Source organism: Apteryx rowi, unplaced genomic scaffold (assembly GCF_003343035.1).
Source record: "Apteryx rowi isolate R43461 unplaced genomic scaffold, aptRow1 scaffold_57, whole genome shotgun sequence".
Classification (NCBI taxonomy): Eukaryota; Metazoa; Chordata; class Aves; order Apterygiformes; family Apterygidae; genus Apteryx; species Apteryx rowi.
This window is the reverse complement of record NW_020450838.1, coordinates 2121526-2145812: the sequence shown is the minus strand read 5'-3', so window position 1 is coordinate 2145812 and position 24287 is coordinate 2121526. Positions and strand designations below refer to the sequence as shown.

Genomic DNA, 24287 nt, shown 5'->3' with positions numbered 1-24287 from the left:
CAGCAGAGAAAGTAGCAACACTACTAACCATTCTTGAAACGTAATTGTCTCCATAGTTCTACTGGACATTACTAGCAGTGTCCATTAGAAGGGTATGGTATCTTTTGTAATTCACTAATTCTTGTTACAGACACTGCCCTATAGATTTACTCTTGCGACTTATTCCAAATCTCATGTGTCCTCTGTGACATCCCTTRAGCTCCCTCAGATCCGCACAGTTCTCTGCCACAGGGGAAGGAGAGAACAGGCCCTGCATAAAGGAGCTCGTCTCCAGACATGCACAATATTAATGCTTTTAATCTACACCAGCATTAATGGGACTGTGTGGGCGTATTCATCTTTCTCCCACTGAGGTTCACACTAAATGGCAGCTTTGCATCATTTAGCTGACCACTCCTTTAGCCTACATTTTATGCACACCTGCTAAAAGTACCATGAAATGCAGTGTTAGCTTTGGTGTAGCCAAGCAGAACCATTCCTTCTCAAGAGTGTTTTTGTGTTCATACAAAGCCATTACAGGTTAAGGAGGTGATGACGCACAGTCACCCTGGTCTACTGCTTCTTTGCAAGGGAATCCTAGTGCCTGAAGAAGGTGCCAGTCTCCAGGCAAAAGAGCTCCACACTAAACCTTTACCTACAAGGAGACCAGATCCACATGGAAGCCTCTTCTCAATATTTGAAGAGATTGGTGGGTCAACAACACGTGAAGCACTTTGGATTCAATCCAGAAGAGACACTTTTACAGCATTACTCTCTTCTTACACAGCATTACTATCTTTTACACTTGCTTTTCTTCTGTCATTTGATATTTGCACAGTTCAGACAACGAGGGACGACCTTGTGGTCTGCCATTTCCTGACAGATTAGACCAGCTGGACTGTGGCCCCAGGCTCTCCGTTCCACCAGCTGACCTTTCCAAATTCCCAGCCACAGGAAGCCAGTCATGCTTCATTAACAACAACAAATGTGTTTAGTTTCTTTAAAAAAAACAGGTAAGTACATTAAGTTCTTTTTCCAAAGTCGGAATTCTGTGTGTTGAAATAATATATCATTCTGAACTCCTCCCTCGACCAGCACAGGGAGAACAAGGGTGGAAAAGGGCTTCACTGAGCAGGTGGCCACACTGTCCAGGGGTGTAATTAACTGATGAGAACGAGGACCAGACCAGATAGGTTTTGGGGTTTGCTCCCAGAGGCGAGAGGCATGTCCTGTCTATTCACAAGTAACATCACACATATATATCAGCTTCCTCCTCTGAAAATGTATGTAATAATTGCCTTAAAAGTATGTTGTGGGATCGTTATATTCCAAAAGGGTCTAAATCTCTACAATGAAGAGCTGCATAAAAATGACAAGTACTGCGACATGTAATATTAGTCCCATAGCGTTCAACTCACCCAGGTGATTTCTACCTTCTATTCCATTACAAGAGCAGCTGTCGATTAACTTGCACATCAAGATGGCAAACATCAATACAAAACCAAGCTCTGCGCAACTCAGATACCGACAGTCTCAAACTTCTTAAATTTAATCTGCTACATCCTCAGTGTAGTAAGTATTTATTTCAACAGGACAACAGGTACCTTGCGGGGACAGAAGAGAGGGAAGAAAAGACACAGCTTTTGTATAGATGGCTAACAAGTCTGAAGGCTCAGATGAAAGGCACAAGCTGCAGATGTACCAAAAATAAATGCAATACATTCTTCCATTCTGTAAATTACTTCTCCACAGCCAAACAGATCCAGAGCTCCTCTGCCTTTCCATTTCATCTAGTTCCCTCCAGCCTCTCCGGCTTCCAGAGATACCCTTTCTGTTACAAAAGCATAGTTAAAAGCACAAAACCACAGAAAARCCAGTGATGTCTCCATTCAGCACACTCTTGAAACTGTACTTCAATGTTAATTCAAAAGGACTTATAACCAATYTAAATTATCTTTCCCAACTGATATAGCAAAAAGAAACAGCTAAGAAACAAAGCCTCAGTGACCAGACACATCATACAAACCAGAAAAGATGATGGAAAATACCTGCCCTTCACCTGTCTCACAACATGTTCTACTCCCTTATCCATATATACTTTCTTTACCTCCGTYAAACAGATCATTATTTATCATGTTTATACAAGCTTAAACTGAGCTCGATGTCATCATGCTACAGACGCTTACAGGCTATTTTTAAAGTTTCATCTTTACTGCAAGATTGCTTCAATAAAAGTTATCAGTCTCTTTACAACGATAAAAAGAAACTTAACACACAAATACTCAGACGCTAACAACAACAACAACAAAATCCTGTCCATCCTTCTGGCTTATTCGTTAGCACCTACCTTTCCCAGTAGTCATTATCCACAGTGCTTCGGAGATGCTGGAGAAGAGCGCTGCTGTGCTCCGAGCGCAGCCCTACAGTACATGTCTCAGTAACTTAAGCACCAGCAAACTCTCCACCCTCCTAGATGACTTGTGTGTGTGACCTAGCAGACGATTGCCACCTCTCCTCCAAAATAAAAGCCTGCCCAGCGCTCAGCTCAGCACCATTTGTCTTCCTAAGCCTGTTTGCTCACATCCCTCCTTTCGCTTTAAATTTAAAGAATTTTAAAAGCATGAGGCAGTAAGATGCTTATTTAAAAAGTTGTGTAATAGCAAGAGAGCAGAGCTGGTCTTGTCCATTTATATCTTCCACAAATATGAACTACCAGTTAACCCTTCTCATTCAAATATCACTGAGACATTATTGCTTTTCCTACCCACCCTACAGGTGAGAGGGTACTTCCTTCTTTTTTTCTATCACACAAATTCTGAGTCAACGAAATCTGTTTAATTTTCTATTTCAGCTTGAAAGTTGAATATTCATAGTCAATATTCATAGAGTGCAAGCCATGATGGAAAATTAAATCACACAAAGAGGCACAAATCCAGAAAAACAGAGCGCAGCGCCTGTCAGTTCAAAACCTTGTTGTGATATCAGGGAAAGTACCCCCTCCTTCCAGTCTGTAGTTCTGGTGCTTTGATGAGCATCCACAAACAATAGCCCACTCACAACACTTGGCAAATGTGGGTTATTTTTCTCCCTGTAATATCAAAATAGCATTCAGCGGCTAGTCTTTATTATTAGCACAACAAGTGAATCTAGAAAAGTTCTGGTTTTCATCCAATTGCCAAGCTGTCAACCTCATCATAAACATGCAAATTTATGCAAAAAATAGCATGTTTACCTTAAATACAGCAGTAGCTCTATTGAAGAGTAACATTGCTCTTTCTTTGTAGGCTTTTAGTAACTGGAATTATTGCATTTGCTATTTAAGCACTGTCTTAATTAATCTATTTATTTGTTGAAGGCTAACAAAAGCCGGCAACTATTAAAATTGCATCATCCCCTTCCCTTACTCTGTGTAAGCATACATGGGGGAGAGATCTCAGTTCCAGACGTCTGACTCCATCTTCTGCTGCAATTTCCTTGCAGCCCAAGACCAGCATCACCTCTACTATCCCCAAATCTTGCTCTCCTAAACAAAGTCAAAATTCAATCAAGTTCAAGCCCCTCTCTACCCACAGGTACCATACAGGCACACCTCCCTGATATCCCAGTGCAAAAAGGGCTCCCAGAAAGGGTTTGACTTAAATAGAAACAGAGGTTTAACATCAAGAAATACCATATCATGATTTTGCAATGATCAAGAGCATGAAAATACACCAAAAACATTTTGTTTACCAATGGCTTTGGTTTGGGTCATCACTTCCTATCAGTTTGCATCTCGGGAGATAGTTTTCAATTCATTCTTAATCTGTCCTGGAACTTGAGTATAAAATTTTCTGGAGCCCAAGTCTGATCCAAAGACCATTCAAATCCACGGAAAATCTGCATGGCCTGAGCTCAGGCCCTTCCAGACATCAGGCCAAGAAAAACAGAGTAAGCATGAATTTCTCGGAGTAGATTAAAATCTCTGTTTACGTCCAATAGCCTCTCCCCATATCACATCCAATTACAGATCATCACGCAATGCCACACGAAGACAGCCGCTGCCTAGCTGGCAATTATTGGCTCTTTCATGCTGAAAACCTATTTCTCCCAGGGGAATGAGACATCTGCATAATTAGCAGAAGCAGTTACACAAAAAAATAATTAGCTTGCTGAAAGCCTGAAGGGGGGAAAAAAACTATAATTTTTGCTTCAAGAGGCTGACTAATTACATGCAAAATAACAAAACACAGACAGACTATGAATTATTGTGAAACCTAACATGGATTTTAACTCCATATTCTAGCTATAGGGCCTTCTGGTATCCTGGCAACAAGCAGCATGTTTCGGCATAGCAAAACCTCCCTCCGTCTTAATGAAACACCTCCGATTACCATGCAAGCCTCCCCCGCCCCGCAACTCTTGCCTGGTTCTTGTACTAAACAATAAAAACAAGATCAAGATACGCAAAAATAATCACGCATTTCAAGACAAACTCAAAAGGAATGCTAAAGGATCACAGTCTGGAAAAATAAGTAAATATTAAAAAAAGGAATCATTTTTAAAGTCTTACAAAATCTACAGTCTGATTAGAGTTCATTTATTATATTTATACATGGGATCAGAATGTGCCCTATTATTTTAAACATCATTACTGGTAGACTGAATAGATTTTTGTTCATTTATCATCTCCTAGGAAGCATTAGCTGTTTAAGGGAAATCTTTATCGACTTGCAGCATACTTGCTAACCTCCAAATTTCTCTTTATACAAAACTACTGCTGCAGCTGCTTTTTTTTATTTGAATTTTCAATGACCTGCTAGAGAAAAGTTATCCAAAGCAGTAATCTCAGGGCCAAAAGATCAATTTTAGTCATAGTCCTACTTTGACCAATTTTATTTATTTAGACAAATTTTGCTCTTTCAGAACCAGTTGTTGTTTTTCCTGCCTACCCTGTACAGCCATAAGCTGTAATAAGTCAGGCCTGACAACTATTTTCAAATCCTGCTGTAATTAGCACACTCTGGTGCTCCCGGGTGGCCAGGGCTCAGTTACAAGTAGTATTTTTAGCCAACAGCTTGCTCACAGTTACCCATCCCAGAAGCACAGAATCCAAATATTCAGCCACCTTAAAGCTACATTAATAAATAAATAAGTTAGGCTTGATCTTTGCTGGGAAGTCATGATATAACTTCAGCTGATCTTGCCATTTCAAAGCCATGCTTTAACCCCAAGCAACAGAAAGCCCTTACTCTGGGGGAGCTGGTTTCCGGCCAGATCCGCTCTGCAGCCAGGACCCTGCTGACAGCACTAGCGCTTTTCCCACCCAACGCAGGGAGCAGCTCCGGGCAGAAAACCCAGAGCGAGGTGACACCACTTCTTTTGCAGTGCTGTTTTATGCTGACTAGCGCTTCCAAAACTGTGGTCCCCATGAAGATTTGTCAGGCCATCTCCCCAGGTCTCCAAGACACTAATGCAACCTGTGTAGAACTAGGAATAGTACAAGCTAGCTACAGATGGGAGCTAACATGAGCTTGTAAGACATGGTATAACTCTACCATGTTGCCCGCTCTACTCTGATCCAGGGCAGGCCTGATAACATGATGTTTAAAGTGCTAGAAGCTAGTCTACATTTACACGTTTACCACTGGCACAGGCAAAGCCTGGTGAAGTTGCAAACTAAAAGCAGTGGTATTAAGATAAAAAGATAGAGATTCTGATAATCAGTGCTGTACTCAGCCAGATTTAAAGGATTAACAAGACAGACAGCYGTTTCCTGAGAAAGGCTAAGTTTTTGGATGTGCAATATTTATCGTCTTTCCTACTGACTCTGACAGCTGCTGAAAACATCACCTTTGTTCAAAAGCTGCAGGAGGCATAAGGGACATGAGAAGCCCTACAGAAGCTTGGCTTGTCTTTAGGTCATGATAAAACACGTGGCCATGAGTGAAGACAAGCCTCATCCACTGGCTAAGGCAACCTCCAAAGAGAGGAAATGGAAGTTGCACAGAGCTACTCACACACTCGATGAGGGGAGCAAATGTGCTGTATTTGGGCTGTGCTTGAAGGGTGAAGGAGGAATGAACCTGCCTACAACACCATGGGAAACTGAACCCCTCCCTCAAACACACAAAAGTTACTAAATTACTGTTCTCATTATTAGCTTCACAAATGAGAACTGCTTCAAAATTAACTCATCCAACTATCGACTGTTAACAGTCTTTCTTGGGGGAAGATGGAAAGTATACCAGAAGATCAAAGGGAAATCTTATCCTTTCTGTAGCTCACTCTGTGAACCCAGGACACTGCTCCACTCACCCCAACTCTTTCTTCCAGGCTGCTTTTTGGTTGGTCCCAGGGTCCACTCAGGAGCCTCAGCAGAGGAGAAATGCTAACACACACATGCCAGGGATTGCACCCAACCATAGTAAAACCAGGGACTGTGGGAGATGAACACCAAGCACCAGCACACTGAGTTAAGCAGAGAGTGAGGAATACAGCAGTAGTATTTGTATCTGGAAGCTCAACGAGAGTGGAGATGAAAGATGAGAGATAGGGTGTGTACGGTTTCAGGCACTGTAAGGGAGCTAAATCTTCAAATTTATCAAAATGATGGCAGAGGAAGGGCTATTAAAAAAATTGGAAAGAAGTCTAAAACTAGCAGATCTAGTATATATGGATGCTTTGCTTTCACTTAAAAAAAAAAAAAAAAGTGATGTTCTTATAGAATCCTTCTTTGACTGAATCTTAAAAGACATGTCTGTTTTCTTGGGGAAAAAGGAAGGCATTCTGAAGGAATTGCCTGCCCAGAAGGTCATCCCTATTGTCCCATCTAGCTTTTTACTGATACCTTCAGTGTTGTCTACAGCCATGAATTGCATTAGAGCGTGCTAGGATGTTAAGCAGACCTAGAAACCAGAAGAACCTCTCAAAAGGCAAGGATTAGCAGATAATGATAATGAAATGGTGCTAGTACGTGTCTGGTTCCTATATGTGCTAAAATGATTGCACAACTAAAACTTACATTGCAAATCTAAATCAAGCGCTTTCCTACTCTTCATTGAATTCTTTTTCTTTTGGGTATCTCATTTTTTTCATACCAAGTACTCTTCTAATCAGTTATGACATACATGATTTTGTAAGATACCTTAATTTGTTTCATTAAATCCCTCTGTTACTAGGCATTTTGGACCTTAAACTCCAAAATCTCTCTCCCTCCCTGCAGCGAAAAACAACAGAAGCCCCACCCACACTCACCATCCCACCACTTAAAATGACAACGTAGCAACACATCTCACCCAAGGCACAAATCTGCCGCCTCAGACGCCAAACACCATCCTACCTAGTGCAATGATACATGCTTTTTTTTTTTTTTTTTTTTTTTTTTAAAACTTACTCTACTACCAGCAAAAATTCTTACTTGGCCTAGCCAAACAGAAGAGAGAAGTTACATCAACAGTATGCTCATTTCATTTTGAGCTAGTATTTCAGAATTAAACATCTAGGGGCTGTTAGCCTTAAAATGTTTGCTAATGGATTAAATATTTACTTCCCACTTTTAAAAAAAGTACACAGGCATTTGTTTCTCAGCTGCATTTTTTCACCATTGTAAGATTCATCTATTTACAAGGTCAGTATTTTCCCACATTACATAAAAGCATAGTGTTTTTAACCCCATTCTACCACACGGGCACCTAAACTAAATCTTCATCATTCCCAGACACACAAGAGAATATTACATCATATTCTGGGTTATTCCACAATGGAAGAATTTTCAGATAAGTCCAGTAATATTCTGCCTAATAAGAATACACAGCATTGAACCGATGTGCTTATCTCAGGTCCATTCCACAACCAGCAAGAAATTTCCTCCTTTGACCTGAAAATCCTCTCAAAAGTGTTTCTAATAGCAAGCAATACATACAAAATACTTTCTAGTTCATAAGCTTATCCCTAAGAAAAGCAACCACTTGTTTTTAAAACAAGCAAAATATTAGCCTCAGGCAAGAAAAACAGAATAAAGGCTCTGATAACTAACTCTTACCATCAGTCACAAACATAGGAAGTACACAAACTTAGACACTGCAAAATACAATCCCTAAACAATATGAACTATAAAATGGAATACTATTACATTAGTACTCTATTACACTGGTGCTATTACACTGTTATTACACAACTGCATTAATATGTACACTTCCTGTGCTGTGAAGGCACTAAACTGAAAAAGTTTAAGTTACTGTTGAATTTACTTTATGAAAAGCTAAAACAGAAGCTGTATTTCCCTAATGAAGCTCATAAGGAAAACAGCTTTAATAATGTCCTAGTGTTCTTGAAATTTGTCCTTCATTCACCTTCTGATACTACTAAGAAGTTAGAAAGACGAACTAAACATGGATTTCATTTTCTGCAAAAGCTATGTGTATATTTCTGAATCATCTTCCCTGCTTGCCTTCCCCAACAGAAAGCTTGTTCCATTGCCATTTGAATGCATCACCAACACAAAAATTAAAAAATCACTAAGAGAGAATACAAGCATTTCTACTCACCGCTTGAGCTCTGGATCATGTTTCCAGATTTTTGGACCTCGTCGAATTTTGTAAAGATTACATTCAACCTGTTTGAAAGTTAAAAATAAAAATACACAATGAATATTTGAATTTAATTTTTAGGACCCTTTTCATTTAGGATATGATAGGATGAATTTTGCTTCAGTCAAGTCATTGGGAGCTTTACCAACAATGCCAATGAGGATGGAAGATATTTTATGTGCAACAATAAAAAAATTAGAATATGCAAAAATAAATAAACTGAAAGACAGATACTACGAAGACATCTTAGAGATATGATTTGAAACACTACATTACTGAATGTGACATGTCTCATTGTAAACCCACTTCCAGTTCATTACAGTATTGTTTTGCTTATCTTTTCGCTATTTGCGGAAACACAACAGGGGAAAAAAGAAAGTAAGCTTTATACAACATTCTTGTTTGGCCCTGACATTTTCCATTCATGTCACAGGTCTGCTGGAGTGGAAGATCTTTATTACATCTCATTATTCCTTCCTAGAGAGTTTATTACTTTAGGCCACATTGTAGCAGACATTTCCACTGGAAAACAAAAAAGGCAATAGTATTGCCTCCCTGTGCGCCCCACCTCCGTGAAACAGTATTTGCGCATTCCCTCCTCCCACAGTATTTGCACATTCCCTCCTCCCACTGTGCCATGGCACACTGCCATCTAGTCCTTCCCCAGGTCTAACAGTGTTGGAGACTGCAGCCCGGCACAGAGCAGCTTTCTTACTACACCTGAAAGACGTACTGTTAATGCACCCAGACTAGAAGCTTAAAAGCAAAACACCAAGCAGTTTGCAGCAGAAAGCCCATGTTACAGGTGGGGAAATGGAGATGGCCGATCCAGCTGCGCCTGTGGGACACTTCACTCAAGGATGAGGTTGAAAACACATGGTGGTAATGTTGAAAACCCTTCGCTACCAGGTAGATGATCCCCTCTATCTCAGCATTAGTCCCATCCACTGCGTCCCTCAGGACTAACTCCTGCCAACCTCACGCAYGCGACAGCTCTGCCCCGGCACTGCGCTGGGGAGAGGAAGGAAAAGAAAGGAGAAATCAAACTTGACTCTCAACTGCCCTCACCTCCCGTTAAAGCACTGAGGCTGTGCAGGTAGCGCACCCCAACTCTGGAAGGACAGAGTCAGGCAGCAGGATCAGGGACCATACAGCAGGGTAAGGCACAAGTTTTCCATAACTGCAGCAGAATTTCATTGCTGGTATCACACACATCCATTAACGTGACAGCAGCGCTGGTACGTTGACTACCGCTAGCAGACAGAGGAAAAGGTCACTACCACACCCACAGCCCAGTAAGACCCTGAGAAGCTCCTGCTGCTCTTGGGGCCCTTCAGGCAAGTTCCAGAGCTACAAACTAGCCCTCACAGATGTAAGGTCAGACCATCCTGACCCAATTTTCCCCAGGGGCCAGTAAGAAGAGACAGGGCTACTCATCTACTCACTGCAGGCAGCTGAACTTGAATATCGTGCTCACCTTCACAGCTCTGTCCTATTGCTGCTCTTTTTCCTTTCTTCTCAAAGCTCTCCTGTGATCTCTTCTGTACCCTCCTGGACTGCCCTAGAGATCCATGGATCTAGCCTTGCTCAGCTGGGCCCCGATCTTGTGAGGAGCAGACCTCAACCAAACGTCCAAAGAACTCAGTGGCCATATCTGGGGCTAGATTTTCAAGAGCATTTAGGAATCCTTTTCTGGGCTCCTCAGAGTCTCTCAGCCAGAAGCACTAGGGGAATACACACGTAGCCCTTGCACACAATCAGCTGCATCTGAACGGAGGAGATTTCAACGGAAGCAGCATCCCCTTAGAGTCTATAAGAGCTTCTGGGCAGTACATGTGCCAGCCCTTACTGTAAAATATTGACATATGATGTTTTAATAGCCAAAYCCCTTAAGCACAATTCCTGAACAATATCTGAAGTATGAAGCTAATATAATGAACCGCAGGGTGAATAAAAACTGGGCTTTGGGCTGCCTCATATCAGGTCTCAACTAAGCACAGGTTTAAAAAATAAAAACAGAAAATCCCCCACTCCCCATCTTTTCTTTGAGAATGTGAACTCTAGGATCACACACCCTCTGCCTAGCACCTACCTCCGAGGGGATGACAAGCATTAGCCCAGACACTGCTATCATGATTTGGCAGCATAAACAGAGGGACAGACTTTTTAATCCTTGGAACTAGCAATATTGACATTCTAATGACATTCTAAGTTGCCTACAGACAGGCTACTCTGAAATGACCTCTCTACACATACAGAACACAAAACAAACAACACAACTCTTCTTCATTCGAGTTCACTAGACCTCTGTAATAATCTTATCGTCTTTCCAAAATTAGTGGCCATAACTTTGAAATACTTAGAGGTAAGGGATCACATTAAATGAAACCTGAGTGTTTGTAGGAAGAAAAAAATAAAAATCCTAATCTGAGGAAAAGTTTCAGCCCTGCAGCTCCTGAAAGCTGCTAAAGGAAGGAAGAGAACAGAGAAACTTAAACACAGTTAGAACATAAGGACGTTCTCAACTTACCGAGACTGGGGCAGTCCTTTTTTACTGAGATCAGCCCTTACACGTTCACCGACATGCCTGTAAATTTCCACGAGGCTGTTTATTGCTGCATCTCGAACCTGAGCGAGACACAAGAGAAATCATCTTCGTAATTTAAATAAATACATCCCTGCTTTTCCGAGGAGGAAATTTGCATATATCTCAGAAACAACAGTTGCCTGTATATATGTGTGATCACAGTGCTCATGAAGTAGTTTCCACCTCTAAATCTCAGATGCTGACAGTATCATTAGGCCTATTTTTATCAAAAAGGCAGCCAAGATACAAGCTGAAAGATTTGGCCAAACACACATAGGGCGTTAGGCTGTCTTTGCCAAATTCCACTTATTGTCTGCAACAAGTAAATTTTCTAAATCAAAAAAATAACATGGTGAAAGACAAGAATAGACATTATATTGCTAGTAGGTTATAAAAAAATGGTTTTAATGCAGTCTCACAAGCTTATTTTTTCCCCGTGTTAACAACAAAAGACAGGGAGATAGAAGCAATCAGTCACCTGCATCACTGTGTCAAAAGCTGAGGAAGGCTCAACGCTTGATTCTCCTATTGGAGACAGAAATTTCCTAGCCAAAAATTCTCAAAACTACTGCTGTAGCTACGTTGATTCCAGATCTGAGAGACTGACCCGGCTGACATTACCCAGCATGGAAAAAAACATTTATAGAGAAACACATGCGACAGAGGACTAAAAATATGTATACCTAGTCGTTTGTAGGGCCGTTCCAAGCCAAGAGCTTTGCAGCAGTGTCACAGAGCTACAGTCAGTATCTCCTAACCCCCAATTGCACAGTTCTCCTGAGCAGGAAAAGCGCAGGTAGAAGGAAGACCACACAGGCCAAATATTGAAAACTCCCAAATCTCTAGCCAATTTTTAGCTATTTTTAGCGTATGCTAAAATCAACTTCACCTTAATACAGCAGCAAAGCAGTATCACCAATAAATTAACTGTTGCTTGCTTGCTTTAAATGTTCTATGCTTTTACTGCAATCCAAGGAGTCTTATGAACATCAGGAATAATTAGTGCAAAGTCTGTATGAGCAATTATTTGGCTTGGATTCCCAGCTGAATAATTTTGCATGTTTAAACTGTTTTGCAAGACACTGGCTGCCGAGCACATCCTTCCCCTCCACCTCCCAACAGAAGAGCCACAAATCTGAATAACGTGTCACCTTTCTGCACTTAAAAGCAATCCCTTCCTCCATCAGACGAAGCAGGCAGAAGGTAAACTATCTGTTCTGCCTACAAGACAGCCCACAAAGCCATACGCTTCTGCTTGCTTCTAACACTAGCTTTCCCTTCTGCACACACCTGCACAGAACAGGTTCCCAAAGCAGAGGCTGGTGGATGACTGCACTGAAACAACTGCTGCAGGAGCAGAGCTGCAAAGGGAAGGAGAAGCAGCGGGGCAGCACAGCACCTCTACACAGATTGCCCAGCAGCTACCCCAGTGCCTGCACACACTGGGACCAGCTGTAAGGTATTTTGTGTCTGCAAGCTAAAATCCCCTACAGGTTGGAGCCAAAGTACAGACAGGCACACACACTACTTCCTAGGAAAATATGACTAACACTTCACTCACCCTTGTCTTGTTTTTTATTTATTTTTTCCTAAGTTTTAATCCTAGCAGCAGGACTAATACTAGGCAGGGTTCTCAGGCACAATCCAGAACAGACTCTTCAGCATCTCCAGTTCCCTGGTACACAGACCCTAACCCAGCCTTGCCCTCCACTTCCAAGGGCAAGGGAGGAGAGGTCACTCAGGACAGCAATGCGTGAGATCAGGTGTGAAGGAGTCTCCCGTTCACATCTGCTCAGGACAGCAGAGGAAGAGGTAGATCGCCAACGTGAGCAAAGGACAGAGTATGCTGCGCAAACASTGCACRCTTCAAACCAGGACACAGATCCCGGCACAGTGGCAAATGTAGGACGTTAGCCTAGTCTCAGCTAAAGATTTAGGGGATGTAGTAAGTGCTAACTCATTGACACGGGCTCTTAGAGCAAGACAGGAAGTAAAGGCCAGTCCTCCCAAAGAAGAGATCTTCAACAGATCACCACTGAAACTAGGCAGAACAAGGCATTACAGTAGGGCACAGAAGCTAGATGGAAAGATGCTTTAAACACTCGGGCTATTTATATGAAACACAGAGCATCCCTTCAAGCAGTTGCCCTGCCTCAGGGCTACAGAGCCTGCTACAAGGCAGGCAGGGACTCGGAGAGCTCTGTTCTCCCCACGGAGGTCCACCACGCCGCCCTCCCCCAGCAGGGTGAGGCAGCAGATGTGCCAGAGCAGGAACTCAGACCTGCCAAGTCTCACGCGCCGAGCGTGAGATTTGTTCAGTCAGCTGCTGTCTCACACTCCCCCTCTGCAGCGCCTGCATCTCGCACGTCTGCGGGGAACCAGCCTGCTCCTGATCCCCAGCCCACGTACCAGCCGCAGCGGCGCGGCAGCCGGGGAGCCCGCTCCTGTGGGCCCCATGCCGGGAAGCTCTGCTAGAGGACACAGGCCTGGCCTCCCACCATGCCCCCTCCATCCATGGCAGGGACGGCCCTTCGCACAGCCCCACACTCATGTGACCCCCTTCCACATGCAAGCGACAGCCACTACAGGTCCTTGCACCGCTCTGAAGGGTTGCATGCGTGCAGAAAGTWCATCAGAGGTGTTTGCAGGACTGCGTAAACACCATACCCGACATGGCAGTAAGCCCCTACCACACTGCCTTCATTTTCCATAGCAATAACCAAGCTTTCACGTTGATAGTTTTATTTTTCAGAAAATAGTGCAAGAGTAAATACAGCTTCACATCAGATACTCACCGAGTTATACGAGCTCTTAAAAGCCGCATTAGTTAAAAACAAAAAAATCCCCCCYACCTCCAAAAAATCTTTCTGAAAAKGGYAGTAACAAAATAGCTTCTACTCCTGAAACAAAAGGGAAAGAATACTGTACTTGACATGGATCTCTGCTTCTCCACCATGTTTCACCAAGAGAGGGCAGCATTGACCAAGCATCAATGGTTCAGGCCTCCTGGAGCTCAAGAAAAGGAATTATGCAGCTGGCAGGAAAAGCCTTTCCAGAGCCCAGCCCTGTTGAACCAGGAGCCCACTTTGAGTGATTTGTGTCTGATCAGTTTGGGCTTGGGCTTTCTGGAGAGGCAGCAGAGCAGTATACAGGAGAGTGGACAAGAGAGTAGCCTGCTTCCCATTGCAACTGGGGAATCAGGATAGGGAGCTGTGCCAGGCACAGGAGAAAGGCAGTGGAGCAGGATAACATGCCCCATAGTTCCCCTCACCAACTTTCTGGTTGTTGCAACAGCTCACCATGATGGCAGGACCGAGGTGTCTCTGCCTGTGCAACAAAAATAGGAGTCCTGGACCCAGTGTCCACTCAAAGAGTTCCTGCTTGCTGAGTCGTAGCTCAGAACCAGAAGGAACCTGAACATTAAACTTCCTTAAAAACCTCTTGGGGTAACCGGTTTATTCTCCTGTGCTGACACAACCAGCAAGAAAAGACTGCTTCGCATTCAGTCCTCCTTTTTAGCAAGGGAGGACCCTGACAGTCATAGAAACACAGCCGACCCCAGAACCAAAGTAAACCCATTCCACAGTTGGCCACCCACCCCACGCTTCCCGTCAGCCAAACAGCCACTCTAGACCATACAACTTTTGGCAGTACATGACCAGGCTGTCAGACTGATCCCATTTGCCCTCCCTGCCCTGACTAGTTTTCATCTGATGATGCCGGCTGCTGCACTGAGCCCAGAGGGATCCCTGCAGCTTTCCTTGTACTCAGGCAGCCAGTGTTAGGTGCAAATTCCCTTTCCACAAAGTTGTTGGGTTTTTTTGTTTGTTTGTTTTTAAAACAGGTCCACAGATTGAGGGTGCTCTGTTGAACTCCTGGGAGTAATTCACATGCTGTTTTAGGCATACCTCAAATCATACCTATTCGCAGTCAGCCAAGGATTTTTCTTAAATAGAAGAGTTTAAAATTCCCTAACAGGAGCACAGTTTAATTTACCAACCGAAACTCAGAGCCCTGTTTACTGACAGAGGTGGTGATCAGCATAGCTTTTAGGAAGTGACTCACACCAGAAAAGCTTACCTGGCTGTTTGGATCTCCAAGTAAGTTACATATATGTGGCACTATCTTGCTCAATGTTAAACTCTGAGCTCCGGATCTGGGAATAAAGAACRAAAGTGCAACGTGAATTAATAGAGCATGCTTGTGTACATAACCTAAATTTGCCATAGGTTCTGACTTACGCATTGAGTGTTGCAATAAGGCAGAGGCAAATCCCTTCTCTTGTCCGGAAATTCTTGTGTTTGAATCCTCCTAGCATTCTGTCCCACACGTACTGCAGAAGACAAAAGAGGRTAAGACAGCAGAAAAGGAGGCAGGGGAAAAGGGAAAGAGCTTCTTTCTCCAGCAGAAGTACACTAACATATCTAAAGTTTAAATATAAGCTTTGCATCCATCCAAGCAGAACAAAACAAGTGGGAAGACATTTTTAGATATGACCAATTTTCTGTCCTTTGATGACTTCATAGKAACTTGCCACTAGCTAAAATAATAGTTTCAGCTAGAGAAAGCATGTGCCTTCCAGCAYCCAGACAAAACCACCACTGTGTCATCCATCCGTCCCTCCCTTGGGAAACCCAGCTAACATGCACAAACTCCCATGCATATCCTGTCAACACAGACACGTGCAACAGCATTCTCAAATAAGGCGAAACGTCTCAGAACGAAGGTGTAGGAAGACGAGTGTTTCAGCCAGAGGCATGGGAGAAAACCCTCTGTCTAATAAAAAGTGAAGAAGGACTGTTAACTTCCACACAGGGCCAGTTAGATGGTCATCCCAAAGACCTAACCACGACAGATCCACCACATTCAGTTGAGGAGGGCAGCAAGCTGACTCCACCACCTGCGCTGGAGTCCAAGTCAGGGAGCGCTAATACAAGCCAACAGGAGCTCCCTGCAACTGGGGTGACGCAAGCTGTGCTGCAGGAAGCCTTTGGGAGCTTACGCTGTTGACACAGGAGACAACGAGCCAGCTGCCTTACATGGGGCAGAGAAAGCAGGACTACTAGAAGATCAAAACTAGAGATCCTGAAACAGCTCCTTTTTAGATGGTCAGTCTGTCTTAGGCAGCCACACTGCAAAGGGTTGTCACGCATACCTGAGGATTAGCAGCTTGTTCCATAATTTTTAGCAGCAAGGTCTGATCCTGCTCCCGCACCAAATCTTTAGAGTCTCCCAGCCTATCAAGTAAACTTGGCAGCACTGAGGAAAGAACAAAGGAACATTCATGACTCTCAGAAGGAAACTGTCACCRTTGCAGTCCCTCTGCTCGCCCTCGGCCTGAGAGCAAAGTGGGCCCCCGCTCCCCAGGGGCGGCACAAGCTGCACAAGGTTGCATGGGCACAACCTGGGTGAGCCAAGCACCCTCAGCTCCCAGCAACATAAACCAGAGCACATGACAACTCAGAGGAGAGCGCCCTGGGAGGCTCTGCATGAAGTTACAAGCATGGGAAATATTCTGCAAAGAAAACACGCTGTAGGAAGTCTGGTGCTTCCTACAGCATAGCTCAGCAGGACGAGCAGCAGAGGGTCCAGGCTCTGGAGTTCGAGAGCGCTAGCACCTTCAGGAAAGAAAGCATGGGAAGCCCTTGTCCTTCCCCCTAAACCCTGYGTACAGTCTGCATCCAAAAAGCATGCAGGACTGAACCCACAACTGGTTCACACTTGTGGGAGCAGCTGCKTAAGTTCTTCAGCCCAGATCTGTGTTGAGACCAACCACATACCCTCCTGCGCAATGGGCTACTGTCAGAGAGCTACGCAGCCAGTCACCGATGGCGCAACTAGGGTTTTGGGGCAGCCCCAGCTCTAACTGGAACTGAAGCATCCTTAGAGCAGGAARGCAGAGGACAGCACACAGGCTAATTACTTATGGCAGTAGCTCAGAGGCCGGTCTGCCAATTTTATTCATACCTCAGGGGTAACAGAAAAAGGCCCTGCAGCAGCATATGAAATCACTAAAGTGCCTTGTGAGTGCTCTCCAGGCAGGGGGGAAAAAGGTTTCACATATAAGGTTGAAAAAAAAAATGTCTTTTAGGGCAATAGACTGTATTTCTGAGTTGTTCTTTTTAGTACAACCGTTCAGTCTCCTTTCCAACTGAGTTTGCACAGATCAGCTACAGAAAAACAGAAACACACCCTCATATCTGCATCTGATTTCACATGCCAACCCACTGCTGACCAAATACTAGCATCAGGTTTCCCAGGAGTTTCAGAATAAACTCATCTGATTGCCTCTCCTCCCACTTTGGGGGGCAGCAATGCAGTAAGGGGGGAGAAGGAACAGGCGGTGGCCAGAGCAGAGCCTGACAGCTCGCGCGATAGCAAGACTGTCCCGCCTTGCACCTTACCTGTGCCAATCTGTGCCTTGAAGCGATCTTGCAAGCGTGACACCAGTGCGGAAAGGATGTCCATGCCCAGGAGAACCACCTGCAAGCACAGGACAGATAGCGGTTTAGCACAGAGCCTTCACCAGGGCCTCGGGGAACAGGTCACAAAGGGTTGGGGGGTCACACACTGCCCTTCGAAAGGCCCCCCAGTGCACCGGGAGGGCAGCCCGTGACCCGTACTCCATGCAGTCTCGATCTGCTTCAGATCTGCGCTCACACAGGTAACGGGGCCACGCGAGATACACGGCTCCTCCTTGCACTGCTCCCAAGACACGGGCAGGGTGTTTCTCTAAAAACAGAGCCCCCAAGCAAGCAAATCACTGCTCCCCATGACATTTCCAACTCCGAACTCATTGCCAAGAACCCGGCAAAACCAACAACTATAGTAATTGCTGTACAATGCTAAGTGCGTGCACAAATAGATGCACTCAAYGTACGCGTACCATATGCATAACAATTTCAGTATTTGCTTCAATTAAAGTTTCTAATTTTAATTATTATTTACACCGAGTTATAATTAGAAAGTGGTGTGCACTAACAGCTGCCTAATTATTGACTTGCAAAAATTATTTAAAAACTAACGAGTTTATGCCATAACCAAGACCCCGGGAAAAGCAATTTATGAGAAACTTCACCTTAGATTGCCTACCATGAAACCCCCTCTGATCAGCTCTATTTAACGACGGTAGACAACACACCATATACTAATACAGAAAGTACTAGTTCCTGCGGGATAGCACTTCCCACGACCGCTCCCTGAAGGGCCGGCTTTAGCAGCTAGCTAGAGCAGCGCCGGCCCGGCCTGCCCCGCAGCGAGCCCCTGCCCCGCAGGGGAAGCGTCGCCCGCGGCCCGCAGGGGGCGCTCCGCCGCCGCCGCCGCGCGCCCTCCGCCACGGCTGCCCGGCCCCCTATGCAAATAGCCGCCCGGCTGCCGCAAAGCACTCTGGGTTCCGCCCCGATCGCCGACAAAAAGGCTTAAAACGGAGCCGAGGAGATAAAGAAATGGCAGCGCGGCGGACTGCGCCCGCTCGGAGCGCGCCGCCGAGCCGGGCGGCGGGCGGGAGGGGCCGGCGGCGCGCCGCCCCTCACCCTGAGCCAGGGCGTTGTTGCCTTTCCCTTACAGGAGGGGCGCGAAACAACCGCGCCAGCCGTCCTTATCTTGGGGTTGCGCGGCTGCTCAATGAACGCGTGGTGAGAGCAGCACTGCTAACGCCTAGAGCAACACGCAGCGCCCGTCGCTTTGCGGCGTGGCGCAATTTTTGGAACCGCTGCGCCCTGCCCAGCGCCTTGCGAGCCGCGAAGGTCCGCGCGCACCGAGTCCGCGCGGTCGCCAGGGGCAGCCCSCGCCTCGGCCCCGCCGGGTGACGGAGCCCCGAGGCACGGCCGCCAGGGCCGGTCCCTCCGCGGGGCGCCGCCGGGCACTGCGCGAGGGGCGAGCGCCGCACTCAGGTCGGTCAGACCGAACAGGACGGGCATCTCCCCCCACAAGGGGGAAAAAGAGCCATTTCGGCTTTGGGCTTCCTGCGCACAAACAGCAGGCCCCCATCTCTCCCCCGCCCCCCCATTGTGTTTTTCTCGAGCAGCAGTAATCTGGATGAAAACTGGCAGCATTCCTAGCAAAGAAATACACGATAGGAAATAAATTAGCTGATATATGTAGGCTCACAGAGAGGAGCAGCGTTACCATGAAGTCTGTTATACTACTGTGTACACTAAACCCCTCACATATTAAATCATTCAATCACTGTTATGGCTGCTGCGGTTGCTTTGCACATAAGTGGCCCATAACCCAAGCTTTCCACCCTGCTTGTTATATGGACTCGCTCCAAATTCAGCTGGAGAACAGCAAGAGAGGCATGAACGGTGTGCAAAGAAAACAGCTAACTTTATAAAGTCTTTTTAAAAAGCTTCCTAATATAAGCACCTGGATCCTGCTTTCTCCCAACTTACCTTCCTACCTACTTAGGCAACTATAGCTTCTCCAAACAGCTCCCACAATATTGTTCCAAAGTAAACAGCTCCTTTAAACATGGCATTTTTAATTCAACATAATTTGCAATGTGCTGTCAAAATCCAGGATCGATTAATATGCCAAAGGAGAATTTCCCCATGTTTTTGTAAGCTCTGGTTCCTTTTCACATTCATCTTGCACCCTGGATTTAATCTACCATGGATGAATGCTCAGGCATCTTCAGAGTCCGCTGCCTTAAACCCAACTATTACCCACTAGTCTGTCCGTTCGCTCGCAGCTCCTTCTCTTTGGGGTACAACAGCAGAGCACCAGTAAGGAGACAACATTTTAGATCCTTATTAGCTAAAAAAAATCAATTGTTTTTAAGAGAAGCCACTAGAAACCTGAATACTGGTCATCATTCACAGCTGTCCGATCAGAGTCACAACAGCATCCTGTACTAAGAAATAAGTGCTGAATACAATTACTGAGGTGTGTCCCAGGGATAAATCTGATCCCCGGAAAGGAAGGGATCCATCTCTTCTTCAAACTGCCTTCCAGCAGGAAAGAGCAAGAGGAATTCATCACTCAAATACTAAAAGAAACACACGCAGTGCAAACATACCCGATCACCCTGAAGTCTGCCCCCAGGATCAGACCACAGAGGAAGTTTCCCAAGACTCTTAGCTCTCCATTTCTTTACGCACAACAGCAAATTTGCACAATAATTACAGTGGTGGTTTGGGCTTTTAAGGAAACCATTGTGGTTGACAGTGTTATTCCCATCCATGCTGGATTCATTTGTCACACCTGACTTGCCACCTGCCTCTGAAACTGCTGAGGGTCAGAGAGGTGAAAAATTGAAGTCCTGTATGAATTTGAGATCCAGTGGAGCCACTAGCGAGAGACTGACAATGCTGAAAACCCCTTGCACGACTGACAAATGAACAAATGAATTCCAGCCCTTGTTGCACTGGATTGAACACATTTGGGAAAAAAAAACAATAAAAAAAAAAACAAAGTAGAGCTCTTTGCCAGCAGCGACCCCCTGGCCTGCGATCTTGCAGAGCCCCCCCTCCCTGGGGAGGCCAGCTGACATGCACCACTCCACACAGAAGCACAGGAAAGCCAGCTCTCAGCACAAAATTCCCGATAACATTGGAGCACTGATAATTACAGAGCCATTTACAGCCTTCACATCTGCGCAGGTGCTTCATGCTCTGAGCAAGGTAGGACTCAACTCCACCACCATTGCTTAATAGCACAAAGACTCACAGCCTCCAACCAAGAAAAATGCCGGGTCAGCAACTGCTCTTAGTCCCCTACCTTATACAGGTCCCCAAAAAGGGCAAATCTCAGCTCTCCTGTGCAGATCTCACTGTGCAGAAATGCACAGTGGCACCGTCCTAGTCCCAGGGCTCGGCCACTTTGCTTACTTTGCTCCTGACCTTACTCAAGCCAGTCAATAAAGCAATTTGTGCCATCCAGAATTCAGATCTATTGGCATCTGCTGCTGCTTTGTAACCTCTTAATGTTATTTTTCCATAGGGGCTAAGCACCATCAGGAAGCCCTTCTCCTGCCTCCCGCCAATCACTGGGTTTCAAGGCACCATCATTCCCAGCGACCAAGGCTCTTTTGTTAGTTCCCGGAACGCAGTATAACCTTTCCCAATACTGAAAAGCTATTTATAACAGGTCATCGAAAATTACTTCAAAGAACTCAAGGCATCCATCCCTTAATACCTGGGCGGTGTTGAAAGGCCTGCAGGCAGCTCCACATATCAGAGATGAGGCACAGCCTATCATCATCCGGACTGAAAGTAAATGCTCATGAAGTGTGGCAGACACAAACGAGAGCATCCAGCGTAGCTTAAAACAAGACACACCTAAAGGCGCTCCCATACAAGGGCAAGCAAGACAGCAAGCTGCACAATCCAACACCACGAACTCCCTGGAATGAGCCAGYCTTGGGCTACCCCCGCAGGCTGCACTAACACAGCAGCTCTGGGCCACGGCAGGAGAGGAAGAGCCATTTCCTCCGCTCCCAGCACCGCGCCACACACAGGGGAGATGCACGAGCTGTTTGTAGGCCACAAAATCCCGTGTTCCTCCTAGGGAACGGGCGATGGGCTGAGCAGCACCTTCCCATGGGCCGGTTTCACTCTGCCGGCTTCCTGCCGGACCACACACATGGGCAGCTCGGGAGCAGAACGGAAGGCTGGAGATCTGCTTTCTATCCCGGCTTTGTCAGCAGCTTGCTTTGTGCCTCAGTTCTCTTATCTGTAACACAGCAGTGACACCATTTGACACCGTTTGACTATTTCACTTTGGGATCTGGAGGAGGTGGAGGAGGACAGACTTAAATGTCACACAAAGTTCAACAGAAATTTTAAGAGAAGGTCATGCACCTCACAGAATTTAACCACGGAAATACTTTTTTCTTTAATCTCTTACTCAGATAATCTTTTGGATTCAGATGCTAAGGCATGGAAAAGAGTGTATATACCTCAAGTAAACTTAATATATTTGTGAAGAAAGGAGAACTTTTTCCACACTACACTGGGAAAATTCAGGCAAGCACAGATTCCCCTCCACACAAACGTCATCTGTCTTAATGCTTGATTATTCCATCTAAAGCAGTTCTAATTCTTCAAGGCATGAAATATCCACCACAACCTAACTGGGCATCCAAGACATAGCAACAGCTAAAATTAGCTGACATTTGCAAATTTAGATTTGAAGTCAGGTATATATTTTGGATCAGGATAGCAATAAGAAAACCCCTGGCAGACAGACAAATATAAAGTTAGCTTATGAAACACTGACTCCTCTCCTCCACCTTCACACCAGTATAACCTCATCCACACTGGAGGAAGTCTCCCTCATTCTGCCGCTTCAGCATAGTTAACATTTAACATTCCACGGCAGAGTCACACCTATACAGGAACATCGGGGCATTGCCCCAGCCCAACACTCCCAGCACGGACACAAGTCAYATGTGCACTGTGTTGTACAGAATAGCAAAACTAACACCAAACAAGAAAAGCGACAGTAGCACAGCTGGTCTTACTGGCATGCCTGTACGATTCACAAGATGCGGTAAGAGCTGAACAGGGGAAGAACCCRGGCATATCAGCTTCGAGTCTTTCTCTGGAGCCATGAGATACCATCCATTCTAAGACACCAAGTATTTCACAGACACCACCTTCAAAATCCACAAGCAATTTTGGATGCTGGGCCATTGATTTGTCATTCAATACCACAAAGCCTTTAAGAGAGCAGCTGCTTGGTTTGGATATATGAGTTTTTCCATTGGAACATGGGCCGCAGTCTCTTGGAACAACTTTCCAGTGGAAAAATGCTCCTTTTATTTCTCATCAYTCATATAAAGATTCTAAGTCTTCTATGGGATAGAAATGCAAGTTTCCAACTGGAGTAATCAGTGATTTTTTTTTTGTTTTACATGATAGGCCAGCCAGCTGCTTTGGATTTAGAAAAATGGGGGAAAGAGTTGTAGAAACTGTTCAGAGGGTTTTTCTGCCCTGCTGTGGGGCTGATCAGAGTTATTCTGTCCTGAGCAAGGAGTTACACTAAGCAGCGCTAGATCAAGCCTAAGCAGTACCCAGGGCTGAGAACACTCCCTGCAGGTCATGAACATCCCTGGCTCTTTGGCCTTCCCTAGTCTGGACGCCAGCTCCTCTACACCAGCGAACATCAGCACTGAGGGTCTCCTTACAGCACAGCMTGCAATTGTTCAGCAAGTCAGACCGGCAACACAGTTAAAAGACCTGGCAGGATTTAAACCACACAACTGCTTTCATCTCTACACCCCTTTTCCCAGTCTCTCTCACCTCACAACCAAAGGCCTTTCCTCCTATTCTGGCAGCACGTCTTGCTCTTCCTTCTCCGTCACTGAATCCCTCCCCCTGCTGTACGCTGGCCCATGAAGATGGCACRTGACAACAGTCACCCCTAAAGGCAGCAAAGACCAGGCTGCTCACACTGTCCCTGCAGTGCCATGCTCGCAAGGGAAACCCAGGAGGTACTAACTGCCCTGTGCATCTCTGCCCAGACTGGTTCCCAAATCTCTGCTACCTGCAGGGCTCCTCTCAGTCCTAGGCTCTGCTCAGCATCATCCTGTAACTGTATTTTCCCTGCGCTTCTATGCCAACAGCACCTTGCACTCCAGCAATGACACTGATCTTGCTGGTCAATTGACTTTGCTTTCTGTCCCTGGGATGACAGCTAGTACTATGGTAGGGTCCCCACACCACAGTCCCAACCATCTGGGCCTCGTGTTTCACTTGTACCCCAGAAGGAGCAACAACTTCCCACAGGTCTTCAGGAGGTAGAAGAGCAGGGAGAATTACAGCCAGCCCATTCCCTTAACCCCCCACTGCACTAACACAACCTGGAGCTCAGAGCATTTCACAGCCACTTTTAAACTACTGCTACAAGCAGGAAGAAGTGTCTATGAATTAAGGATCACTGTGCAGTCCAAAATTCAGGGGAACTGGTTTACCTGATGCCAGCTCACCCAATCTATAAAGGTGAAGCACGCTGCGACAGTGATGAAGGACAGTAATACCCATGACAGAAATGGCTGAACCAAAACACCCAGTAAAACCAGCAGCACTTGTAAAATGAGGGGAAAAAAGTAACTATGGAAAATTCTTCTTCATTCACAGACCTGGGAGCACACGAGCAACTCAAATAAGGCAAAGCTTTAGAGTGGAGTAAGTTCCAGAAAGACTCTAGTC

At 45.4% G+C, this 24287-nt stretch overlaps 1 protein-coding gene and 1 non-coding gene across 11 annotated transcripts in view; one reads left to right on the top strand and one right to left on the bottom strand.

Annotated features, from left to right (window-relative positions):
• Positions 1-24287, bottom strand: part of CLASP1 (cytoplasmic linker associated protein 1) — a 184538-nt gene that overhangs the window by 125359 nt on the left and 34892 nt on the right. For 9 of the 10 annotated variants that reach the window (XM_026082155.1, XM_026082156.1, XM_026082158.1 and 6 more), the window contains exons 2-7: positions 17538-17616; positions 16289-16392; positions 15375-15466; positions 15214-15289; positions 11077-11174; positions 8505-8572 (exon numbers count right to left, since the gene is read on the bottom strand). In XM_026082155.1, the coding sequence (XP_025937940.1) occupies positions 8505-8572; positions 11077-11174; positions 15214-15289; positions 15375-15466; positions 16289-16392; positions 17538-17616 (517 nt within the window). Of the gene's footprint in view, positions 1-8504; positions 8573-10023; positions 10356-11076; positions 11175-15213; positions 15290-15374; positions 15467-16288; positions 16393-17537; positions 17617-24287 lie in introns of those variants that run through there. The other variant, XM_026082163.1, reaches the window with a different exon arrangement.
• Positions 18724-18843, top strand: LOC112973852. Its single transcript, XR_003256082.1, has one exon. It is a non-coding gene; the product is annotated as a U4atac minor spliceosomal RNA (small nuclear RNA).